A 27703-nucleotide genomic window follows, 5' to 3' on the forward strand; every position below is an offset into this window, starting at 1 on the left:
TTTACTACATTGTAAATTAAAGCAAAAACATAAAACTTTAGATAGAAGCAGGTAAAGGTAAAAGAAGGAGAGGTGTGTGATGATGAAGATGATGGTTTGGAGAAACCAAACATGTTTTCAGTTAACCGATAAAAGGCATTTCAGCACCATAGACAGCAACTTGTATGTGCATTCTCTGCTACATCCCAGAAAACAAAAACATGGTTTAATGACTATTACACCCACACGGCAGTCCCTATAAAGTTCATGAAATCAAGGACAGATTTGAGTCAATCTATGACCGGAACATTAAGTGGAAAGAATTTTAATGAGGTGGTGCAAAAAGGTTATACAGAACAAAAAGCATTATGATCTCCCTGATCAGCTGCATTTTCAACATAAAGCAAGCCATCATAATATACCATTAACAACTTTTAACTTTTAGGGAAAAACTATTTACAAGCAGTTAATAAAACAAGATAATAACAAAAGAAAAAACTGGAAACACTGATGGCAACAAAACTTAAAACAGAATAATTCTCAGAGGTATGCTTTGAAGTGTCTTGCTTGGGACAACAATAGCAGTATTCCTGCACCAAGCACAGCCACTGCAAGTTTCTTTATAACTCGTGTCCTCATGCTGGTGTGTGAACTGGGCAGAGGAGGATGGAAGGTGTAATCATTGGGATCCAACTGAAGGAGAGCATCACAAAGTTAAAATGGGCAGTAACAATCATTGTTCTAATGTTTTCATCAACATTCATTAATAAGTTTTCTGAAATGTACCGAAAAAACCTTTCATGCTTAACTGAATGCAACTGAACGAGACTCACGGTGCAAATGGCAATGGACTGATGAGTTCAAATATAATTAAACAGCATGTCCTGCAATACATGCAATGTTTCCGGGTGACATTTGTAATGCTGATAGCAAGGTTTTACCAGACAGTCTGTTTGCCAAAAGTTAATGAATTACAATCTGCTTACATTCCTCAGTATTTATCATTTCATTGTTTTTGACAAGATCCTATACATTACTGACTGGAATGCACCAGACAATGCCAAAAAGTCACCATGGATTACAGACACACAGAATATACTTCTTGTCAACTCTTCTTCTGACATACTGGTGTATTTAGGAATTAAGAATCTGAATGTGGACTCACCCGTTACTCATTAGACCTTCATCCTCCAGTTGCTGCACAAAAGTTTATAGTATTTAGCATACTAGAATCTTTTCTGATTCGCTATTCCTAATCACAACCCATCCTACAAGACCATTTTTACAAGATGACTTCTGTGACTTAGGTAGAAGCACTGACTTAGAGGTCCGTGAATGCAGCTCTATGTCTCACAAGGAATTGACCTTCAAGATCTTCAAGACCTTCAAGGGGTGGCTGTGGCACAGGTGGTAGAGTGGGTTGTCCACTAATCGTAGGGTTGGCGGTTTGATTCCTGGCCCACATGACTCCACATACTAAAGTGTCCTTGGCCAAGACACTGAATCCCAAGTTGCTCCCGATGGTAAGTTAGCGCCTTGCATAGGAGCTCTGCTACCACTGGTGTGTGTGTGAGTGTGTGTGTGTGAATGAGACACATTCACATGCGGAGTGTTTGAATCTTCCATGGCATCTTGTATCTTTTCTTTTATTTTCATGAGTTTTCTTCTCCCAGTTTGGTCATCACCATTTCCCACCCACTAGCCAGTTCTCCCAGATCACACAACAGCTAGGCAGGGTAAGACACAAGCAGCATTGCTGCTGCATCTTTTTTCTCATGAAACATCATAGGGCAGCTGAACTTGGAGGGGACACTACTTGCCCTCACAGACGAGCTCACAAACGCACATGATTGGCTATTGTTCTCGCAGCACCATTGTGCTCTCCCAAGCATGAATGACCGGGGTATCTGCGAGACTCAAATTAGCCATCTCCCAACAATCAGGCGAATGTTTTTCTGTCATCTTTATGTCAGTTTTACATTACTTCTTGAAAGTCTAGTTTGGGTTTCAGAATGGCTCAACAGAAAAGCCTTCACCCTATCGCCAGGTTTAGCTAATGAATCAGATAGCTTCGAAAAATCTGAAGAATCACAAGCTTCAAAAAAAAAAAAGGGAATAACCAAGGAGCTTCAAAAATCTGAATTTTTAAAAACTTTTATTGTAGTAAATAAGTTTTTTTTAGATGGTCTTTCTTTGAAAACCAGTGCACATACAGCTGACTAAATAATGACCTTAAATAAGACGTCAATCAATAAGGGACGTCAAGTTCCTCATGCAACAACCACCTCATGGTTTTTCCTATACCAATTCAACTGTGGCATGATTGGGGAGATCTGTAGAAATGTTTGGCTCTCTCCCTGAAGAGCATTAGAAGATAAGATAAACCACATCGGTCGGGTCTTCTCTCAGCACATGGCCTCCATTCACTGTCAGATTCCAGCCTGACACAGAGGGCACGCTGGCTGCCCTCTACGCTCCAATTCTCTACACGAGACTGCACTGCTTCTGAGTTATGAGCTGCGAAAGTTTCTGCCATCACACTCTGATCTGAGTGGATTCTCAATTTAGACAGATTATACAAAGAAACGTGAAAATGCTGCTGACCTTACTGAGGAGGTCCCTGAGACAGACCAATTCTTTCTGCAGGTCTCCAGTCTGAGCCACTAGCTCTGTGCATATGGCCTGAGCCTCCTTCTTCGGATCCCATGTCAGAACAAGCTGCCGGACCAGATAAATGTTGAAAAAGTGGTTCAGCAAAGGAAAAGCGTCTATAAAAATTTGTCTATAAATTTGGTTTGGAATTGTAGAAGCTATATGGCAAAAATGTATTATTATTATTAGCATTCAGACAGTACAAAATGACGTACTATAAAAACTATGGAAATACTCTAAGTAGCAAGAAAATCCATGTGAAAACACTGATCTTACAAGAAAACACTGCTTAGCAGTGAAGGATACTACTACTAAATAATTCAATTACAGCACAATTCAGCTATATTATGTATGAAGAGAATTTCTGTTGTTAATCATTTAAGAGAGGTGCTAGTCCGTTTGATTTAGGAATGCATAAAAATATCAGAAAGGCACCTTTACTAACATGCAAACATGCACTTTACCTGTAGTGGGTCAATATTCAGTATTAGAATTTGACCTCTACCCAACGTTAAACCCTTAAACTAGTTTCCAGATCGTTTTTTTTTTTTTGTTCCTGCTTTTCGGCTATGAATTAGAAAGGTTGTTTTTGACTGCATCGCTTATTCTACACAACGGGCTTGGTAATTAGTCATTATATGGGAAGTGGAAGTCTAAAGGGAGTCTTAAGGGAGTGTGCATATGCAGACCTGTGAGGTGCTGCGGGGGAACTTGCTGATGACATCCTGCACCATCTCAGTTAGGTAACAACACTGCTGCCTCAGGCTGATAAGAAAGTTATACAGCTCCTCACTCCTGCAAAACAAAAACACAGTAGAAAACCTGACATTAGTGAATAAAACTCTGAGGAACACAAATGAGAAATGTTCATTTTTAGTATTATGTATTATTAAGTGTTAAAAGGATTACGGAATATTAGTATAAGAGTAAAAAAGCTATAACAACAATATCAAGCAATATTAAGCGCTAATCTTGCAATCTATGCAAATACTTTCTCAATGATGTTTAGCTTCGTTTGGTGACAGAATTCTTGAAGCACTTCTTCAATCACTTAGCATGTCAAACCCCTGTAATGGCTGACAGACCAAGTAATGCTGATAGCGCTATCTTAACAGAGAATCTCTCCAAGCAGCCGTTTTCTTCTCCTAACAGTCTGTCAGAGGCTGTGGTAAACACTGTCAGACCCTCTGGAGTTACTATCTCCGCCAGAATGAAGAGATGGATCAGAGTGTTGCTTTGTTAGTTTTTCTTTGACCAGATGCGTGATAGGCTTGCGCTGGACGACCAAGTGGCTGGTAAGAGCCACTGTGCCAACACATACCAGGAGCACATCCATCATCTTACAGTCAGGCAATAATCCAAAAGTCCACCTATCTTAGCAATGTTCGTGAATTCAATCCATCAAGTAAATATTTTTAGTCTGGCATCATTTTACTTATTCTCTACCTATTCCTCATAACTTTTTAGCTTATAAAATGAACTGCAGAATGAAATATTCTAAATTACTGCAGGGAAGTGACAGGCCCAATGTATTGTACAAACTTAAAATGACAAAGCACGTGTTCTGGCACATCCCATTAGCCAGGAAATCAAGCCTTGCCATGGATTTCTGTCTAACTAGACATCCCTTTAGCTTGTGTTTATAGACTACCTATCAGGACAGGATTAAATGTGGAATTTACTGGATGACCCCATGCCCTCAGGGAAGCCCCCTCAGCTCTGAATAAAGAAAATCATAGATTGATTAGCTTTGTTAAGGTAAGACATGGCATATGAGCAAACTGCTCAGAACCATCCGTCAAAACACAAGCATGGAGAAACCGCACTCACTCATTCCTCACTTCACAAATCATTATTAGGGCTTAAACCATTAAGACAGGTTTGTCTGGAAAACTTGAGGACACAGTGGGTCGTCCTACTTCAAACAATGGGAAGGCGGAGTTCAAGTCTGTGAGTACGTTTCCTTTTGAACTGAAGAGAGACACTGAGTGTCTTGGCCTCAGCCTAAATGCAGAGTGGTCACAAATAGAAGAGACAATCTCAGTAGTACATACATGCACCGTCCACTTTAATAGGAACAACCATGGTGAGCAGAAAAGCATCTCGGAGCTACAACAGCAGAAGACCACATCAGGTTCCACTCATCAGCCAAAAACAAAAATCTGAGGCTGTTACTGGCACAGACTCATCCAATCCAACCATTTAAAGATTAGGGGAAAAAACCCAACTGGTCTTTTTTCCCCAGTCCTCTCCTGTCCCATTTCAGTTAGTCTGTACCCATGATAGTCTCAGATTCTGGTTCTTGGCTGCCAGGAGTGGAACTTGATGTGGTCTTCAAGAGAGATGCATTTCGGCTCACCACAGTTTGAAAGAGTGATTATTTGAGTTAGTATATCTTTCCTGGCACTACTAACCAATCTGGCCATTTTCCTCTGACCTCTCTTATTAACAAGGTATTTCCACCAATAGAACCGACGCTCACTCAGTATTATTTGTTTTTCATACCATTCTGTATAAACTCTAGAGAAACTATGTGTGAAAATTCCAGGAGATCAACAGTTTCTGAAATACTCAAACCAGCCCTTCTGGTACCAACTTCCATGCCATGATCAAAGTCACAGAGGTCACACTGTGTCGCACGGATTCCTCCTAAAGATTACGGACCATTTCAAAATTGACATGGTAGAGATTTGGATCAATGGCAGATTTTAAGTTTGTTTTTGTAGTTTTCCACAAATTATCATTGTAGAGAGATATCCATCATGTGGACATTATGGGTTCTAGAGATCTTTTTGCTCCCCATGAGCAACAAGGCATGCATACCAACTTTCAGACATTTCGGCCTGGCGGGGTCGAAATGTCATCATTTTGAATGTGTCAACTTTGAGGCGAGGCCTATAGCGCCCCCTATACTCTGTTTATGTCCATATTTTCTGAGAAGTGTAAGTCTAGTCTCTAGTTTCAGTGTGCCACAGTAGAACAAAATTGACAAAATTGACCAAGCTTCATGGTTGTGAAGAAGACGGTATGTCTGCCTAATAGACAGTCAGCTCACCCTTGCCAGAAAGCCATGGATGCGTGTGCGTGGCCCCAAGCTTGCGGAAGGGAGACATCCGTTGGCAGAGTGCACTAGCATTTAGTCGAGTATGCATATTTCAGATATTCACAATAAATTTATTTTTCATCTTAATTTCACCCATTTCTCAGATTTGTGACTCAACATCATCAAGAGTCTTCATATGAACTGGTGATTGAATCGGTGTTTCTGTTTTATGACTAGCAGATGTATAAAGCATTATTTTAGCGTTAGCGATAAATTATTATTCCTTTTAATGTCATTGTTTTGGGAGATATGAGGTTGCCATCGCACATGGTAACATAATGTAGTGTCCTCTTTGTGTGTGGCACAGATCAAGTCCATAGGTTAATGTTCCAATGATTTAACACAAGAAATATGTGCAACAGTTGTCAATTCACCAATATGTAAATTGTTCTGCCAATTTTCATTTGATTCCTTATCACTATATAGGAAGACATATATCCCACACATGTACCACAGTTCAAATCCATAGTTTTGGACAAATTTTCAATGCACTGGAAAATCTATCATGGCGGACTTTATGGGTCTCAATGGCTTTTTTTGTTCCCCATGAGAAATGAGGCATGTATACCAATTTTCAGACATTTTGGGATGGAAAATCATGTAGACTTTGGGCATGGCCTGTAGCGCCACCTATGGACTCATGTGGGCGATGTGGCCTGTAGTATCAATGTGCCAAATTTCAAATTTTTTTACTATTCAGATCTTGAGTTACTGGGCGCTTTAGAGAAATAAGGAGAATAATAATAAGAATACTAACAATAACAATAGGCTTCATCCTGATGGAGGAATCCTTAAAAAAACTAAAAAAATAAAAATACACAAGTTTGAATCTTACCCACTGTCTATGTTGTCAAGCCGGGTCAAGGTGTCCAGATTCACTCTGTCAAGGTGAATCTCCTGAACTGCATTAAGAATCTTCTTTTGGTCTTCAGCGTCTGTTACTCCAATCTACACAGATGCATTGGGACACCAGGATTATTCATTAAGGTTAGTGTAAAACTATAGGTACAAATGCTGAATCAACCTCAGCTGCATGGAATAAGCTCCTGCCCATTAGTCCCTTATTTCCATGTCATATGCATACACCACATTTCAATTATCCCTCTTATACATCTAATGAACATGAAATGCAGGCGTTATATTGAGCCAATAAAAGGAACGCATTCAGCAGCCTAGATTCAAAAACAGAGTGGAGAAGAGAAAATATATTTCAGTGAAGCCGAGTTAATGCTTGTGTCCAAGGTTGCTGAAAATAAAAATAAATAAAAGGTTCTTGCTATCCTCAAAATGGCATAAATAGTGTACACAAAATAAAAACTAAAACCTACTATTAACACAGGTTAAGGAAAGGAGGAAAGGTTGGTCTAATAGGTTTCTTTTTTGCAATAATCTGATTTTACTGAAATTAAAATAAGCATGTACAGTTTTTAATATGAACAACTTATTAACATGTATTTTTTAATATAAAGCAGCTTAAGGTCAAATGGTTAAGATATGCATGTGTGTTTATTAATCAAATGAACGACTAATGAGCCGATAAAGTTCCATGTCTGTCCAATTCTGATTCACATGAACTTCACTAACTAGCATGAGTATCACAGCTAGCATGCTCTCAACATCCTCAAAGCACAACCTTAAAAGAACGTATGATTATACTGGGTGCCTTAGGTCACCCCCCATTACTGTAACGCTCCATCAAGGAGCCCGCATAACAGCAGGTCTTTGCACTGGATTTGTACCAGAAACTTCCAAATCCGATGAGCCATCGCTTCTTAGGGCAGTTCATAACATGCATTATTAAATGGCATGAACTATTCTATCAACTAGTTTTAAATGTTTAAGTGTTAGCAATGGGTTATTTATCTTCTGTTTATGCATTCTTTTATTTATTATTTCATTCATTGTAAAGTTACCTTTTCTAAGTCGTCTTTTTCCATTGTCAACAAGTAGCTCCAGGTGATGTCATTATCCTGATCAACATGTACAGAAATGAGAAACTCTTTTAGAACATACTCCACACCTCCACAATGTATACTGCAGATCAACTGTATTTGTTAATGCTAAAATATCTGAACTGTTTAAAATCTCCTGGTATGATCTGTGATCCAGTCTGTATAATATGAAGGTTTCCTCACCACCATGATGTCAGAGAGGTACTCTAGATTCAGTCCGTGCAGTAGTAGTTCAACATCACTTAGTTTAGCAGAACTGCAAACAATCCAAAATGTTGTGCATCCATATTACATTATCATAGAGCATCAATTTTCCTCATCACCACTAGAGGGCACACTAGCCACAGTCTGAAAGAACTAGGCACGTTGGAACTGGAATGTACCTCTCCATTGAGTTGGATAGAGGTTCAGGGTTTCGGATGAGGAATTTAAACACTGTTTCAGGTTTGGAGGGCAGTGCACCATTAACAGTGGAGACACTGGAAGAGTCGAGAATCCTGCAGATCTGTTGAGAGATTGATTTAAAATTAAACAGTAACAATAATGCTCATAAGTAAATATTTTACACCTTCAGAGTCTTACAATATTGCAAACTGCTGCCAGAGACTTACAGCCCTGGTTCTCAAACTGGGGTTCATGAAGAAAAGCCATGATTTAAAAAATTTTGCTATAATAGTGCAACCACAATCAAAACCATCATATTTAGCTGGGTTGACTGGACAATTGAATTGAATGAGTTTAATCCAAACCTCAAAAACAATTAGGTCTATAAATAATCTTGAATCTAATGACATTCAGTACAAATGTGCAATGTGAATGAAACTTTCAGGAACATGAAGCTCTATGTATCCAAAAAAAAAACAAAAAAAACAACAACAACAAATATGTTATTGTACACATTTAAAAATGAGATAGAAATTTGAAAAGTTGGATCATGTTCATAAAAATAAAAATGTACTGAGGGAGAATTAATTTTAGAATTAAAGGAATGAAATGCAAACATGCTTGTGAATCCCCAAACACATCAGGAGATTAACCTCGTTTCAAATAACTACACTTCATACAATGTTGCAGATCTGTGACGATTCTTTCAACATGAAATATATAGTAGAGTTTTTGTTTGTCCTTCAGAGGATAATGGCTGATGATGAGTAATTCCTTATATGCAAAACCCCACATGATTGATAAGGTCTTTAATGTCTGAGGTCAGAGGTCACATACCTGCAAGTGTTTGAGTGATTTGGCCAGGTCAGCCGCTGTATTCCCGGACTTGCTTTTAATGGACTTGTCGGCTCCAAGCTGTAGTAGTTTAAGAACTGCAGCTTCATGCCCGTATTGCACAGCTGACATGAGTGCCTAATTTTAACCAGAGAGTCTCATTTATTATTCCCACAAACACCACAATCTTGGCCTTATATTTCTAAAGAAGGGTGCTTGTCAGATGTGACACCACTTAGACTTGCTGGAAGACATAAGGCGTACTGTGTTTAATCGCCCCGTACACGAATGACCGAACTTTAATCATTCCATTTACTTTCGAGACAATAACTGAAAAGCAGATTAGGTGATAAGAGTACCGTGTAGCCGTTGTCATCCTGAGAGTTCAGCTTGGCTCCATGGGACACCAGCAGATTTATCACCTGAGAGTAACCGTTCCTGGCGGCCAGCATGAGGCAAGTCATGCGAGTCCTGGGCAAAAGGAAAAGTGGCGCAAGTCAAAGCATTCCTATTTTGCTGAGTTTCACAGTAGAAAGCTATAGTTCATGGGTTAAGTCCAAGTCCGATCAGGTACAATTTTAACAAAGTTAAATTATATACTAGTGACAAATAGTCTGACCGTGGAAAGTGTTACACTGAAAGAAAAGGTTAACAGGGTGAGACTGTTTAGAATCATTTTGGTCAAATATTAGACATACTCTGACACAAATGCCTAGAATCCAGCTGAAACTTTTCACTGAATTGTAATTCAGTGCTACAGCTACATTTAGAGGAAACTGAGGGAAAAAACAACAACATTGAACTGATGAACGCAGATGGTGAGCAAGAAAGTACTATTGTCTGATCTTGCTTCATACTGGAAAGTATATTAGCATGTGATGTGTGAATGGGACTTATATTTATCCAACTGCAATGGAAAGCAGAAGCTCTTGTCAAACATTACACAGCACGGTGAGGCCTGTGTGAGATTGTAGCATGGGTCTATGGGAAAACCCTTAAGCCATTTATCACAATACCTGACATTTCCCAGAGAATAGGCATCCAAACTACAGCACTACAACACCATGTACAGGTAAGGGAGGGCACATTTATTCCTCAACATGACCCTATCTACGCACATGTTCTTGTGACAAACTGTGTGATGGCTTTCATATACCTTTTCCCAGGGTAGCGCAACAACAATCAGGAAGTTTGCTGAATCAATTCAGGAAGTTTGCTGAATCAGATCAATCAAATGATTCAAAAACATTACTGCGCAATATTCTCATTTTTTTGGGAAAGGTAATAGTGAATAATATGTTAGTCACTGGAAAATAGAAAAGATGTTTATCTACAGAATGTTTACTTCAAGAAACAGCCCGTCAAAACATTAAAACAGATAGATCAGTTTGCCTTTTCCTACCAATTTCTAACAATCCTCTGAAATGTTTCAGATTTATTTCACATGCTAATTAAGTAGCAGAAAAGGCCTCTCTGTTTGCTAATATTATTTGTTCAATGAGTGCTACTGAAGCAACAGCAACAAATCATCATAAGAATGACAACCATAACTACTTCTTATCAGAGTGACCTTTATTATGCCTTCTTGTGCAACGCTTTAACGCAATAACTTTGTTTCTACACACTGCAACAACCCATGTTTGATGATGACTGCAATGATTAAAATTCATTTGTTAGACTGACCTAAAATCATTTCCCTAAAATTTACCATTATTAGAAGCCACAGCATCAACCAGGAAAGTTCTGGAGTCTGGCGGAATATTAGTAAGGACATGATTTCTAAATCAGTAATACAGGGAAGTAATGAACTCTGCTGTGACTTTAGGGGGAATAATGCAAACAAGAATGAATTCATCTAGATGAAAGAAAATATGACTGCAAGACACCACCTAGGCTTAAAAGACTCTAACCCATCCTACTGTGATAAACATTATATAATAGTAAATTTCTGAAAAATCACATCGGAATCAAGATAATAACTAACCGGTGAGTGTTTTGGACATAATTAAATGCTGCTTGGCACAAGGTCCTATTCTTACACCTTTAACGTTCTTGTTTCATTTCTGCTATGCATGAACAAAAAGTCTAAATGTTTCCCTTACGACGGTACTTTGATGGGACAAGTACTCTGCTCAGGGTGGTTTTAATGAACAATTTGTTTATATTTTGGGGAACAATTTACCAAATTCATTAGAAAATAAGTACAAACAAACAGAAAACCCTGCAAGAGAGGATGGAATTGGTCAAACTGTCTGCGGATGCAGGATAGAATGGGATTTTTTTTTAAAAAAACAGTCCCATGCACATCTCTACACCAAATTGTCTGTATGTGATATGTAAAACCATCACGGTTTACACTGACCAAGACATAGTTTAAGACAGTTTTATAAATATTTATGTGTCCCTATATGTTTAATGCCAAAATATCACGAAAAATGTAATTGTGTTATTCTCCTGAAGGGCTCTAATCATTCTGGAGTTGACGGCACAGCCCATTCCTGGGTTATTAAGGGCAAAGTAGTAAAAAGTACACTGGGCTTAACTTTCATTCTCCTCAGTAGAAATGTCAATGAGCAATGAGAGGGTGCTATAATTTCACACAATCCCCCAAGCCTACTAAATACAGAATGTAAATTTTGATAGACATAATTAGAAACACTGCAATCTGCCAAATGGAAAGAACTGACTTTTTACGGGGATTATGCACCGTTTGAACAATAGTGACTTTAATATGCAAACACAACCTCATTTTAGATTTTTATCCCCTTGAGTGGAGCAACATTCAAAAATGTTTGCAAAGCCAGTTCATGGGAGCAACTCTGAGAAATGGTTCCCCACAATCCCCAAGTTATGCGTTATGTGGGCCCTTCAGATTTCCACCATTTATAGAAGAAAATCCTACAGGAAATGCTACAGACATGCAGCATGTCAATAATGTTGTGACTATGTATTTGGTTTACCAAACATGTTATTGGCATGCAGCTGTCAAATGCCAGTCAAATGCAGTCTTCAAAAGACTGAGAAGAAGGGCAGTGCTTCACAGCCGTCATCGCATAGCCACTTCCCTCTGCATCTTGTTACCACTTTTCAAATATTTTGTCTGGACAGGATACAACCACTTTCATACCAGTCAACACAGCAAAGTGCTTGTTGATACTGGGTCATGTGCACAGCTTGGGCTGCAGATGATGTGCAGCTGGGGGCTGGTGGTAAGAGCTACTTAGTGCCTGTGGGTGCAGTACAAGTGCACAATCACCAGCCTGATTCCTACATCAAGCATCAAACATTGTTTCCATCCAAATGTTTCCGAAAAGTCAGCAAAAAAAAAAAAAGAAAAGAAATAAAAGTGCAAATCTTTGTGAGTTTCCATTGCATATTGGTATGTGAATACACTTTATAGGGTGCAATAAGATTACATATTATGACAACCAAATACAAACACTGGTGGGTTATGACTAAAGCCGAACTGAATGGCATTTCAAAACAGTCGACCACTTGAACATATTGGATTGGCCAAGAAATTATGGCACACGTTTTAACCCGTAATTTGTCCTGACAAGTTATATCTATATTGTGATATTTTACATAGCTTTCAAACAAACTGCGCAGTTCAACCTAAAACAGCCTTCCAAAAAAAACCCAATGATAATCAGTGGTCATGTTGCTGTTAATCACTCCAAACTGGCAATTCAAGAATGTGGCAGGAGGTTCTGCTAAATTCATCATTCATGACCTTGTACCACTCTCCATTATCAGGTCAACTGAATTCTCCTGAACAAAAATACTGAGCAGAAATATTTGCTCAATTACTTCAAGGCCAAATGCACACGCCACAATTTTAGTCCTGATTTCCCTGTTACATACTAATTTTGGGGATCTGCAACAAGTCTCTTTTCTTGAATTTCTTTCAACAGACAGTACTTACTGACCATGTCTTCCTCCAGAGTTTTCTCTTATTTTTTATCTTGTTGCTGAACAAAACAGTGCAGATAGACACCAAAAAGATTTATTTTTGTGAGATATACGGACCAGATGGCTCGTCTAAAGACCTAAATCTTCAACAAGCACTTGATTTAGAACTTTTATTTTTAAAAACCCCTTGACCTGTGCACTTTCTTTTCATGCTGTTCTAACCTGCTCCTAACAGGATTTTATCTGGATGGTATTCTTTAGATGTTGACTACAAAGTACTATTGGAAGTCACTCGGGATACGGGACTTCCAAATGCTTTAAGTGCAAATAAAAAATGTAAATGAATTCAAAACTAATGCTGAGACATGCTCATTGAGAATGAAAGAGAACATTGTATTGGATTGAGGAGGGTTTTGTGAGGAAAAAGAATTTTGAGAACATTATGCCTGAACTTTTTAGACTACCTAATACCATATACAGTGTCCTCCACTAATATTGGCACCCTTGGTAAATATGAGCAAAGAAGGCTGTGAAAAAACTGTCTTTATTGTTTAACATTTTGATCTTTTGTTAAAAAATTCACAAAAATACTCTGGTCTCATGGATATCAAACAATTGCAAACACAACACAGGTTTATCCAAAAAAACAAAAAAACAACTTTGTTAAATAAGTGTGCAACAATTATCAGCACCCCTATGACTTCATATGAGAAAAATATATTTGAAGTATATTCCCATTTTACTTTTTAGTACACCTGGGTGACTAGGAACAGGAAATTGTTCAACCATGACTTCATGTTTGACAGGGGTATAAATATGAAGTAACACATGGGCCAAATTCCCTTAGTCATTCATCACAATGGGTAAGATAATGGAATATATCTGTGATGTGCAGCAAAAGGTTGTTGAGCATCACAAAATGAAAAGTGGCTATGAGAAAATAGTTCAAGCACTGAAAATAATTCAGAATAATTAAGAATAATTAAGAAGTTCCAACTGGAAATGTTATGAACCAAACTGGAAGAGGAAGTACCCATAGTTAAATATGGTGGTGGCTCTTTAATGTTTTGGGGCTGTTTTTCTGCCAGAGGACCTGGACATTTTGTTAGGCTAAATGGCATCATGGACTCCATCAAATATCAACAGATATTAAATGAAAACCTGACTGCCTCTGCCAGAAAGCTTAAAATGGGCAGTGGTTGGATGTTCCAGCAGGACAATGATCCAAAACATACATCAAAATCAACACAAAAATGGTTTACCAACAACAAAATCAAGGTCCTCCCATGGCCATCCCAGTCCCAACTTGAAACCCATAGAAAACCCGTTAGGTGAACTGAAGAGGAGAGTATTTTGAAGGATCTGGAGAGATTCTGTATGGAGGAATGGTCTCAGATACCTTGCCATGTATTCTCCAACCTCATCAGGCATTACAGAAGACTTAGAGCTGTTATCTTGGCAAAGGGAGGTAGCACAAAGTTTTGACATGAAGGTTGCCAATAATTGCTGCACATGTATATTTAAAGATTTTTTTCTTTTTTGATAAACTGGTGTTGTGTTTGCAATTGTTTGATATCCATGACAGCAGAGTATTTTTGTGAATTTTTTTAAACAAAAGATCAAAATGTTAAACAATAAAGAAAATTTTTCACAGCCTTCTTTGCTCATATTTACCAAGGGTGCCAATATTGAGGGCACTGCACGAAGCATTTTAGCTAGCTAGAGAAGCATTTAGCAATAACAAACCATGTCATGTTACATTGCCAACTGACCACTGCTTGTGGCTGCATCCAAAATGGCATTCTGTCCTAATCTGCAGTAACTCAGAACAGTTCAACCCCATAAGATAGTTATTAAAGGGAGCATAGGTTATGAGCAACACTCACAGGTTATGTTTCAAATGTATGTAGTGTGTACTGTAGTGTGATCTCAAATGAAGATCCAAAACTTGAAACATTTGTATGTATATTTCACTTAATATCATCTTCATAACTTATTTAGACATTTTTTGCACCTGCATTCAGGATTTTTGAGCATAAAATCTATGAATCCATATTTCTCTTAAATGGGCTGTTTGACAAATATGTTTAAAAACAATCTTCATGAAAGCATTTCATGCACATATGCACATACAGGTATGTCTTCCATTGACATTATTATTATTAATTATAACTATCCGATATTCCTATTCACCAGATCTCCCCCCCGCCCCCACACACACACACACAAACAAGTACACTTTACCTGCTGTAGATATTTGGGTCAGCATTACGACTCAGCAGTAGAGCCACACATTTGCTGATGTTCGCTTCAGTGGCAGAATTTGCAGTGCAAGCTGCCATTAGCACAGTGTAATGATCTGTGTGCAAGCAAAAAAGACAGAGGAAGGGAAAACAAGCTCAAGATTACAGTCTGCAAACTGTGGCAGTAACACAGAGTACTTAAAGTACTTTTGATAGCACAGTTGAGGTAACAGTAGAAATGTTTTGCAATAACACCGAATATGATACCATGAAGCAACAGCAACCGTGGAACTCCATAAACAATAACTAACATGATCGCATTTGCATTAAGTGTCAAATCCACTTGAAAGCACTTTTCCAAAGGCCCAACTGTATACACGATTGTGTGTGAATGTAGTGTGTACACACCGTTGTGTTGCAGACGTACTTGCTCTGATTAGAGGCAGGTTTAGGCTACATGAGCAAGTCTGGTTGAGGGTAGGATGCAGACTCAGAATGGTTGTGTCTGCAATGGAGCGGGAAAATAAATAAAGCACCAGTGTTGGGCCAGCGCAATGACGCCAGCATCGCGCTCTGTATACTGGCATTATCCATCACTGCTGCATTCTTCTCTCTCTAAGCAGAACACAAGCTACGAAGTGGTGGCTGGGTTCACATTTAATTATTTCCTTCCAAAGCCCCCCCAAACACACAGACACTCATATACACACAAAGACTGGACAAGGCGGAAATGTCTAAATTACTTCACTCATTCTTCCTACCAGCGTGTAAACTGAACACACACCAGCAGATTAATTGGATGTTTTCAGTAACCCTGTTTTTGCGTCACAACTATTAAGTAAAGTCAGATGAAGCAAGCTGAAAAAGCTCCGAGCTAAAATTAAAACTTTTACACACACACAGTTCAGTATAAAATAATATAATGAAAAGCAAGCTATTTGTTCACTAAATTGATTCATTCTAGCCTTAAAAGCATCAGAAGTAGCTAATAAGAGTTCAAATGCATCATTCATACACTTAAAAAATGTACAATTTTAATTTGCTTATGCTGTGGCATAAGCAGAATAGCTCTCTCTGGCCTGTGCTGTTATATGAAAATAATCCACGCTAGCATTGATTATACTTTTATAACAACACAGTATGTAGCATGTTATTCCTTACATAATGCTATGTACCATCTGAAGATGCCACATAACATACACTATATGGCCAAATACTGGTGGATACATGCCCATCATACCCATATGCGCTTGTTGAACATCCCATCCCAGATTCAGTCCACCCTTTGCTGTTATAATAATAATATAATAATAATAATAATAATAATATAATAACATAATATAATAATGTAATAATGGGGCAGTGGTGGCTTAGCAGTTAAGGCTCTGGGTTACTGATCGGAAAGTCGGGGGTTCAAGCCCCAGCACTGCCAAGCTGCCACTGTTGGGCCCCTGAGCAAGGCCCTTAACCCTCACTGCTCCAGGGGCGCTGTATCATGGCTGACCCTGCGCTCTGACCCCAACCTTCTAACATGTGAAGAAAAGAATTTCACTGTGCATATGTATATGATCAATAAAGACTCATTATTATAATAACCGCCACTCTTCTGGGAAGACTTTCCACTAGATTTTAGAATGTGGCTGTGGGAATTTATGCTCATTTAGCCACAAAAGGATTAATGATTTCGGAGGCCTGGTGCGCAGTTCATCCCAAAGGTGTTCAGTGGGGTTGAGGTCAGGGCTCTGTACCACTCGAGTTCTTCCACACCCATCTTGGCAAACCATGTCTTTACTGACCTTGCTTTGTGCACAGGAGCACTGTCATGCTGGAAGAGGTTTGGGCCCCTTAGTTCCAGTGAAATTAAATCTTAAATCTACAGCATACAAAGACAGTCTATACAATTGTGTGCTTCCAAGTTTGCAGCAATAGTTTGGGGAAGACCCACATACAAGCATGTGAAAAAATAAGTACACCCCATGGAAATTATTGGCCTTTTTTTAAATATTTCGTCGATCAAACATTGTATCATCTTTGAAACAGTGCCTACTAATAAAGTTGATTTTTCAACAGAATTATCAATAGATGTGATATTCTTCTGTGGAAAAAGTAAGTACACCCTTGACCTCAGAATCTAGTATTGCCCCCTTTAGCAGAAATAACTTCTTGTAAGCATTTTGCATAATTGTCCACCAGTCTCTGACATTGGCAATTTTGGACCACTCTTCCATATAATATTCCTTCAGATGCAAGATATTTGAGGTTTCTCTTACATGTACTGCCCATTTCAAATCCCCCCACAACATTTCAATGGGATTCAAATCCGGACTTTGACTAGGCCTTTCCATAACCCTCAATTTCTTCTTTTTGAGCCATTCCTTGGTTGTTTTGCTAGTGTGCTTAGGATCATTATCCTGTTGTAAGGTCCACTTTCGGTTCATCGGCAACTTTTGGACAGATGGCCTCACATTATCTTCAAGCACTCTTTGATATGATGCAGAATTCATAGTTGAATAAATGAATGCAAGCTCTCCAGTCCCTGATGCAGTGAAGCAACCCTAAACCATAACATTTCCACCACCGTGCTTCACAGTTGGTATGAGGTGCTTCTCTTGAAAAGCTGTCTTTGGTCAAGCTGTCTTTGCTTGACAAATATGTCACAAAAACCCAACAATTTCCATGGAGTGTACTTATTTTTCCCATGACTATGTGTGTATTTTTATACATAAATACATGACTGTATTTTTTCACATGACATGGTGTGATGGTCAGGTGTCCACAAACGTTTGGCCATATAGAGTATATGAGCCACATGACATTGATTGATATAAAGCTTCCCAATGCCTTCTCCAGAGACATATCCTCAGTCTCTACTTCTGTTACTTTGTTCCAACTCAGTACTGGCTTCACTGCGGTTATTGCCGGCCCAGAGTGACATCTTGGACATAATTTCATTGCAGGTTTCAGAGCTGTGTGTGTCTTTTTGCCAAGTGATCAGCCAGTTCAGCTGAAACACCACCAGCTCTTACAAGTTTTTTGTGTATTGAGGATCACAACATTCTTCATGGTATTCCTCAAATCAGTCAAAATAAACCACTCTATGATGAATGTAAATACAGTGCTATGAAAATGCTATCAAACACAAAAAGTTATCAAACACCCATCACAAATGTGAAAATCTAACTGCCCCCTTAAACTTAAAATCTAGTTGTGCCACCTTTAACAGCAATCAAACTGCAACCAAACGCTTCTGATAACTGGAGATCAATCTTTCACTTACTTCTAGGACTAGGACTTACTCCTGTGCTTTGGATCATTGTTTTGCTGCATAATCCAGTTGTGCTTTAACTTAGTGACTGAAGACCGGACATTCTCCTTTAAGATTTTCTGGTAGAGAGCAGAATTCATGTTTCCCTCAATTGCAAGCTGCCAAGGCCCTGAAGCAGCAAAGCATCCCCCACACCATCACACTGCAGCACCATGATGTTCCTTTTGTGACCTTCGTCCTCATCATTTCTTGAATTTCTATCAATTTTGGCATAATGTATTACTGGTTAAGACTTTTTAACGAACTTCATGCTGTTGAAAAAGTTCTATTTAGTGTTGACTTGATTGAGCAGTGTTTGCAGTAATCAGGCCTGGTTGCATCTAGTCCAGCTGAACCCCATTATGCATTTTCATAGATTTGGGGAATTACAACCCCAATTCTTAAAAGGTTGGGACAGTATGGAAAATTCTAAGAAAAACAAAGAGTGATTTGTAAATGTACTTTGACTTGTATTTAAAAAAAATGTATAAAGACAAGGTATTTGATGTTTAACCTAATCAACTGCATAGTTTTTTGAAGGTAAACATTTATTTTGAAATTGATGCATGCAACACATTCCAAAAAAGTTGGGACAGGGGCAATTTAGGACTAATAGCAATGTGACAAGTTGAAATAAGGTGACGTGAAACAGGTGAGGTAATCGTCTAATCACAGTATATAAGGAGCTTCAAAAAAAGGTCCAGTTCTTCAAGAGCAAGGATGGGTCGAGGCTCACCAATCTGCCAACAGATGCGTCAGCGAATAATCCAAAATTTTGAGAACAACATTCCCCAAAGACACATCTGGAGGATTTTGGGCATTTCACCTTCTACAATAAACAATATAATTAAAAGATTCAAGGAATCCGGTCAAATCTTGGTGTGTAAAGGGGAAGGCCGAAAACCACTTCTGAATGAGAATGATCTCCGATCCCTCAGATGTCACGGTCTTAAAAACTGTCATGAGTCTGTAATGGATATCCTGACACGGGCTCAGGAATACCTTGGTAAACCTTTGTCAATCAACACCATTCACTGCTGCATCCACAGATGCAAGTTAAGGTATGCAAAGCAAAGCAGAAGCCATAAATCCACACTATCCGGAAGCGCCGCTGACTTCTCTGTGCTCAGTCTCATCTGAGATGGACAATAGCGCAGTGGAATCGTGTTTTGTGGTCAGACGAGTCAACATTTCAAATAGTTTTTGGACAAAACAGCCGTTGTGTTCTCCGGGCCAAAAGATGGAAATGGATCATCCAAGCTGTTATCAGCGTCAGGTCCAAAAGCCAGCATCTGTCATGGTATGTGGGTGTGTTAGTGTCCAGGGCATGGGTAAATTGCACATCTCTGAGGGCACCATTAATGCAGAAAGATATGTACACATTTTGGAGCAACAGATGCTCCAGAGCAGGACAACGCCAAACCACATTCTGCCTGGATTACAAGCACATGGTTGCATAAGACATAGTGCGGGTGCTAGCATGATCTGCCTACAGTCCTGACCTGTCTCTGATTGAGAATGTGTGGCACAGTACGAAGCGCAAAATAAGGTAACGAAGACCCTATACAATTGCGCAGCTGAAGAAATGCATAATGGATGAATGGGGGAAAATTCCACTTGCTAAACTTAACCAACTGGGGTCTTCAACGCCCAAACACTTAATAAGAAATGGTGATGTTACACAGTGGTGAACAGTCAACTGTCCCAACTTTTTGGAGTGTGTTGAAGTCATCAGATTTGAAATGAGTGTATATTTTTCCAAAAATAAAAAAAAATTAATTCACAAATTAAAACATCAAATAATGTGTTAGTAATGAGTTTTAAATATCGCACAGGGTGAACTGAATTTTCAAATGACTCCTTTTGTTTTTTTGCATCTTCCGTACTGTCCCAACTTTTTTGGAATTGGGGTTGTAGTAACTACAGGGGCAAATACATTTTCACACACACCCAGTTGGTATTGGATAACTTTTTTGCTTCAATAAATAACATTATCATTTAATAACTGTATGGCCTTTGCTTTAGCTTAGATTTTGTTTTAATTTCTGAAACAATTTAGTACGAGATATACACAGAAACAAAAGAAATCAGAAATCAAATACTTTTTCACAGCACTATATAATCTCTGGAACCATGGAAGAGAAACCCATTCAGTGTTCAGTGTTAACGGTTTTAAGTGTTAAGGGAGCATTATAGAAACCCATTGCTTCCATACTGATGTTGTCAGCAATATTTTAGGTATATGGTTTTACAGAAGTAGAAACATATGAAGACAACCCTGTTGGTGCGTGGCATTAGAACCACTGCTTAGCCCCTTTTTATACACTTTTTAGAATTGTACATGTCAGTTTTACCAATTTCAGCAATATTGTCTCGTGTTTGTAAGAAAATCTAGTGCTTATTTGTCATTAGAAAAGTAGTGGAGTAGTGGTTTTCCCCACATATAACAATACAAGACAGAAGAAAAAAAAAGAAGTATATAGAATAGAGAATTTTCTATACTTTTTCAAAATGCTAGACAATAGATAATTTTCTTACATTTGAACCCTTGTAACCAAAAGTATAAGCAATATCTGGTGTCCATAATGGCGTTACTGTCGTCAGAACAGGAATAGTCTGTAATAGTCCAGCAAGGGTCTGTCTCAGTCTACAATGCTGATCTTTCTTTGAGCATCTGAAAAGTGCTTCATAATTATTTTTTTTTTGGCAAATAGTGATTTTCAACCATTTTGAAGGGAAAAAAATTGGATACAGCCTTGCTATGAGCTTTGTAAGATCACCGTTTGGTTGCTTCAGTTTAAGATTTATTTGTTCACAATTGTTAACATGATTTTTATTATTAATGTCTATTATTAAAAACTGATGGCCAGATCACTACAATATTGGAGATTTGTCAGTCCTTTGTACTTTATGTACCAAAGGTTTAGCAAATTCTGAGATCATGGTGCAACCAACTCTAGTTCAGATGATATGGAATGACTAACTATAGAACTAAGTGTTTAGGACACAGCCACAGTGAAATGATGACAGAACGTTGACTACGGGGTTGCTTATGGCCCTGTTTTAAGATGCATCACCGCACCCTTATCACACCATTATATACGTTATATAAGCATGCTACCAACTGACAGACTGCATGGCATTCACACTGCAAAAAATGATATCTAGACAATTAAAAATATCTTGAATAGGAGTCCAATTTATCTACTATTTCTCATGACTACATTACAAGAAACCAAATATTAATTACTAAAAAATATTTCTAGACATTTTACTAATTTCTATCTTCACATTTTCCATCTTCAGTTGTTTCATAGGCATATTGATTTTGCTTCTTTCTAGAAATAAATGCTTAAAATTTGCACAATTATCTGCCAATTGAACAAGACTATTTCAGCTTGAAATAAGTTTTTTTTCAAGAGTCTAGAAATATGTTTTAATAATCTTATATTTGGTTTGCTGTAATCTTGTAATAGGAAATACTAGATATATTTGACCATACTCAAGATATTTTCACTTGCTAAGATAACTTTTTACATAGGAGTTCAGCTTTAGCTTAACCATACCTGCGTCATGTGCTTTTACACAATCACAGCACTTAATTTAAAGAGAGAGCTATAGAAACAGAAGTAAAATGTGACTTGCTGCTATTATTTAGTTACTGCGTCAGTGATTAGTGAGCGCAAGTGCTGTTGAGACAAGGACGGCTACCCATTGTAAAGACCTACAGCAAAATAATAAATCACAATATAAACAATTGAACTCAGTTCATTGTCCATGCCAAAGTCACCAATATAAAGGAGCTTACAATATCCTCAAAGTAGCAAATAAAAACTCATTCTTGTTCCATTTTCCACTTTAAATGATTGCTGTTACTTGTCTTATAAAAAAAATATCAGATTTGGTAAAGAATATAGCTATAGGTTCCTTTTCACAATCTGTCTAAATATAATGACAGTTTGCATTGTAACTGTACTTTTGACCATATTCACACCTGTATATACACAGACACACACACATACATACACTGGCAGACAGAATGTTTCTGTAGACTTCTAAATTCATTCGGCTGCTACCATCATGAGTTACATCAATAAAGATTTGGCTTTTCCATCACTTTGGTATTAGTTAATTTTGGTTCCAGAACATTTTTGGCTCATCTCCGTATTTCTTTGCAAATTCCAATCTGGCTTTCTGTTTCTTACTGCGGATGAGAGATTTGCATCTTGTAGTATGACCTCTAAATTTCTGCTCTCGAAATCTTCAAAATGTGGATTGTGATACCTTCACCCCTGCCCTGTGAAGGTTGTTGGTGACATCACTAACTGTTGTTTCTGGGGTTTCTTTTCAACCACTGTTGTAACAATGGTTTCTTTCTTTTACAGGACATTCCAAATTGTTGTATTGGCTATGCCCAATGCTTGTGCAATGACTCTGATTGTTTTTTCCCTCTTTACTCAGCTTCAAAATTGCTTGCTTTTCTCCCATAGGTAGCTTTCTGTTTTTCATGTTGGTTTATCCTTTTTAACAACAAATGTGACATTCACAGGCAAAACCCAGGGCTCAAACCAAGAGTAGACATTCAGAGCTATTGTTGAAACAGTCAATTTAACAGGGTACACCTGGGCAACAAGAAACACCTGTCTGTCAAATGTTCCAATATTTCTGACCACTTGAAAAATGGGTGGGTTCAAAAAAAGGTGCCATGTTCTAAGCTGTTTAACCCATCTACATGTAAATATCAGGAAAATAAAGCTGAAATTCTGATCTATTGTTTCATTCTTCATTTGATCTCAAACCCAAATCTCTTCAGTGTATAGCCAAAAGAAAAAAGCAAGCAAGCCTTGACATTCTAGTACTTTCGGAGAGACCTGTAGTTGGGCTAAACATAGTGCAGACCATCGATTGATCAAACTGCTATCACAGAGTCCTGATTAATGTCTCTAGAACTCGGAAGCACAAAAATGTTGAAGGCTCAAGGCTGTAGTGCCTGTCTGCCAGTGTCTACTCTGTTCAAAAGTCCCTTTTCGCTGTTTAATAAAAACAGCCATCTTCTAGTGCAAATTCCAAATGGGCTGCCATTCAATTTGTATAATGGAGCTGAACTTCCTACCTACAGTACTGCCCTCACATAGTGCGGTAAGACATTTCAGAGTCACGGCTTCTTGTGTTTTTGGCTTTATTAACATCATCTAGTAGGGTTTGCGTTTAATTAAGGCTGTTTAGTATGTCCACTTAAAATTAAAGATTAGTCACACTTGTGTTTGGGTGTGTGCTGCTATTAAAATAAAGTTTCATGCTTACTAGTTCAATTGAAAGAGAAATGCAGAATGTTAAGATATGAGGTGCCCGCTTCCCTTCATAATTGCTTATTGGAATTTCGAGAAGTATTTCACTACATGTGATGGTGATCAAGTTACCATCCGAGACCCTCCATAGCTGCTACTTATGGCAAAAAAATTTTACAAATGGTGTACAGTGTAGATGGAGCACACTCATCAAACACTTTATTAGGAACACCTGTATACCTGCTCATTCATGCATTTATCCAATCAGCCAATCATGATGCAGCAGTACAAGCCATAAAAAAATGCAGATACAGGTTCAGAGCTTCAATGTTTGTTTTTGAAGCCAGTCTAGCAATTTTTCCTTTAACTTCATTCATCAGCAAGACGTTTCCACCAACAGAATTGCTGTTTACTGGGTGTTTTTGATTGTTTGCTTTTGCTCCATTCTGTGATAACTTTATAGACTGCTGTGCATGCAAAATCCCAGAAGTTCAGCAGTTTCCGAAATACTCAAACCAGCCCATCTGGCATCAAACAACCATGCCACGGTCAAAGTCACTGACATTTTCCCCATTCTAATGTTTGATGTGAACATTAACTGAAGCTCTTGACTTGTGTCTGCATGATTGCATCCATCACACTACTCCCACATGATTGGCTGATTGGAATATTGCATGAATGAGGTAGAAGTGTTCCTAATAAAGTGCTTGATGAGTTGTGGAATAACACCATGCTTATTAGTCTGTGGTGTTTATAATTCTCTGTGTAGTAGTGAATAGAGGATTTTTTTTTAAAATTTAATTCAATTCAATTTTATTTGTATAGCGCTTTTTACAATAGACATTGTCTCAAAGCAGCTTTACAGAAATATCAACAAGGTATACAGATATTAAAGGAGTGAATTTATCCCAACTGAGCAAGCCACTGAGTGGCGACAGTGGCAAGGAAAAACTCCCTAAGATGTTTTAAGAGGAAGAAACCTTGAGAGGAACCCGACTCAGAAGGGAACCCATCCTCATCTGGGTAACAACAGATAGTGTGAAAAAGTTCACTATGGATTTATATGAAGTCTGTATGGCCTTAGGAGCAGCCGTAGTCCCAGCAGTCTGGAATTAGAAAAGATTTGAGCTCCATCCAGAGGCAGAAAGGATCTGGATCTCTAGTATCTCCAAAAATTCGTGTGGGGCTCGGCGAAAGGAGAGAGGGAGAAAAAAGATTATGACGACTGCGAAGTAGTAGAACAGAATCTAGTCAGGGTAGGCTTGAGTAAACAAATACGTTTTAAGCCTAGACTTAAACACTGAGACTGTGTCTGAGTCCCGAACACTAATAGGAAGACTGTTCCATAACTGTGGGGCTCTATAAGAGAAAGCTCTTCCCCTTGCTGTAGCCTTCACTATCCGAGGTACCGTCAAATAGCCTGCATCTTTTGATCTAAGTAGGCATGGCAGATCATAGAAAACCAAAAGGTCACTTAGATATTGTGGCGCGAGACCATTTAGTGCTTTATAGGTTAATAATACTATTTTATAGTTAATGCGACATTTCACTGGGAGCCAATGCAGTACTGATAATATTGGTGTGATATGGTCGTATCTTCTAGTTCTAGTTAGGACTCTCGCAGCTGCATTCTGGACTAACTGGAGCTTATTTATATTCCTACTGGAACATCCAGACAGTAAGGCATTACAGTAATCTAATCTAGAGGTGACGAAAGCATGAACTAATATTTCTGCATCATGTAGTGAGAATATGTTTCTTATCTTAGAAATATTTCTGAGATGAAAGAAAGCTATCCTAGTAATATTATCTACATGAGCATCAAATGATAGGCTGGAGTCAATAATCACTCCAAGGTCTTTTACTGCTGCACATGATGAAACAGAAAGACCATCCAGAGTAACCATGTGATCAGAAAGATTACTTCTAGCTACACGTGGGCCTAATAAAAGTATTTCTGTTTTATCAGAATTAAGTAAGAGGAAGTTAATAAGCATCCAACGTCTAATGTCCTTTACACAATCCTCAACTTTACTAAGCTTCTGTCTGTCCTCTGGCTTCGCTGAAACATACAACTGTGTTTGTATGTAATTTACACAGAGTTTGGCATACACCTGAGTGACTTTCTGCATTGATGAACTGGTCTAATAGGATATGTCAGTGTATAGAGCCAGGGTAAATAAAGTACATTAATGGTGCCTTTTTGGTGCACCATTAGCTTGTTGAAAAAATGAGTCTTGAACCTGCTTTGAAGACCTGGCTGTTCAGACAGTATCCCAAGTGAAGAGTCTAAGTTACTTCTCCCAGTGCACTGCTGCTATTTGATAATTGAGAATAGCCATTAAACAGAAAAAAATTCAATTAATAAGAATATTTGACTAATTAATGTATACAATGCAACGTTTAAATGTAAATATATAAACATCACTGAAAATGTGACACTATTTGGTACATTTGGGTGGCACAATGTGGAATTGCTAAGCACATCATAAATATTTCTCTTTATATTCCAGGTGGAGTTCTCCTATAAGGTCATGACCATCACTTAGAAATCTGAACATGATGAGGCAGCAGCCTGGCACCTTCACTTTCCAAACAGCAAAACTAAAAAGTGGCATGAAACAATATTTGGATTTTAATTTGACTTTGAATCTTTTCTAGTATTACTGCTTTATAACATTTCACTTGACCTCTGCTGGGGTGCACGGTGACTTAATTGTCAGCCACCTCCGGGGCTAGGGGTTCGATTCCCACCTCCACCCTGTGTGCACAGAGTTTGCATGTTCTCCCTGTGCTTCAGGGGTTTCCTCCGGGTACTCCGGTTTCCTCCCCCAGTCCAAAGACATGCACTGTAGGCTGACTGGCATCTCTATATTGTCTGTAGTGTGTGAATGTGTACGCAGTTGTGCCTTGCGATGGGTTTCCACCCTGTCCGACTCTCCCTCGCCCCCTGGGGTAAGCTCCAGGCTCCCCGGGACCCTGTGTAGGACAAGCGGTACAGAAAACAGATGGATGGAATCTACCTCTGCTGAAGTTAGCACTGGCTCCACGGTCCAACAGCAGCTCGGCCAGCTCGCAGTGACCGACGTGGACAGCGCACATGAGAGGAGTCCACTCAAAGCCAAGACGTGTCTCGACGTCCATACCTAAAAACAGAAACAAATGAGACACTACTGGCCTTCAGGAACTGTCATACACCTCCTTTAAAAACACGGAATTGGCCTCGTTTTATTCAAAAGATACCACTGTCCAGTAGCTTCCGCACGAGATCGACGTCCCCCGCTGTGATGGCCCTTTTCAGGACAGACAAATTGTCCTCAGGGGCTAATGTCGCCTTAGACAAGAAAACAAAACCAATATTAGATAACCACCGTGACATGCTCTAGAACTGTATATTCACATAAAAGCGAGTTTAAAAGACAAACTGTATGGGGACAGAAAACTGAAAAAAGACAGATTAGCTACGGCTAGTTATTTAGCTAACGTGTCAGCTGGGCATGTTTGTAAATGTAATTTTACCTCAGGGTCTAGTTTCTTGGTATTACGAATACATCCAAAATCCCATTCGTCACTACTTCCATCACTTTCGTCGCCCGCTGGAAAGGCATAATCAGTGTTATCCACCATGTCTGTCCGTGTGCTGTAACTGTTAAAATCACTAACACACACAAACACATCAGCTAGTTACAGCTACACGAACACGTCAGCCAGCGTTGTGATTACACACAGCAAGAGAGATTAACGTGGTTCTTACAAATGACCGAAGACGTTTCAATTTTTAGCCGTTATTTCCTCGATTGGTATACAGTTCATTTGCATTCCCATTTACAAAACTTCCCGAGCACGTTTTGATGAGTTTCCGTATCGCTGAGTCGCACCCCCATGCGGCCAAAATGTCAACTGCGTTTAAAAAGAGCATCACGTCGTGAACATTTTCAGACATTTTAACTACTGCCTTTATCCAGTATCAATTTAAACCATTCAGCTCACAAGATGGAGCTTTGTGAAATCCCTCAGATGTTTACTAATCACATGACAAGATCAAATGCACG

The 27703-nt window shown here is 38.6% G+C and overlaps 1 protein-coding gene across 2 annotated transcripts; it reads right to left on the reverse strand.

Moving 5' to 3' along the window:
• Positions 1-321: 321 nt before the first annotated feature.
• On the reverse strand, positions 322-27703 carry asz1 (ankyrin repeat, SAM and basic leucine zipper domain containing 1). 2 transcript variants are annotated; one of them, XM_053623093.1, is made up of 14 exons: positions 27406-27703; positions 27171-27309; positions 26895-26985; positions 26675-26797; positions 15061-15175; positions 9264-9375; positions 8908-9042; positions 8070-8191; positions 7870-7942; positions 7648-7704; positions 6570-6682; positions 3321-3426; positions 2584-2697; positions 322-672 (listed from the first exon to the last, which is right to left on the reverse strand). In XM_053623093.1, the coding sequence occupies exons 2-14, from the start codon at positions 27276-27278 to the stop codon at positions 520-522; spliced, it is 1422 nt and encodes a 473-aa protein (XP_053479068.1). In that variant the 5' UTR covers positions 27279-27309; positions 27406-27703; the 3' UTR covers positions 322-519. The 2 variants fall into 2 exon arrangements, with proteins under 2 accessions (XP_053479068.1, XP_053479069.1); XM_053623094.1 differs by lacking the exon at positions 322-672 and adding an exon at positions 2174-2496.

Source organism: Ictalurus furcatus, chromosome 4 (genome assembly GCF_023375685.1).
Source record: "Ictalurus furcatus strain D&B chromosome 4, Billie_1.0, whole genome shotgun sequence".
Lineage (NCBI taxonomy): Eukaryota > Metazoa > Chordata > Actinopteri > Siluriformes > Ictaluridae > Ictalurus > Ictalurus furcatus.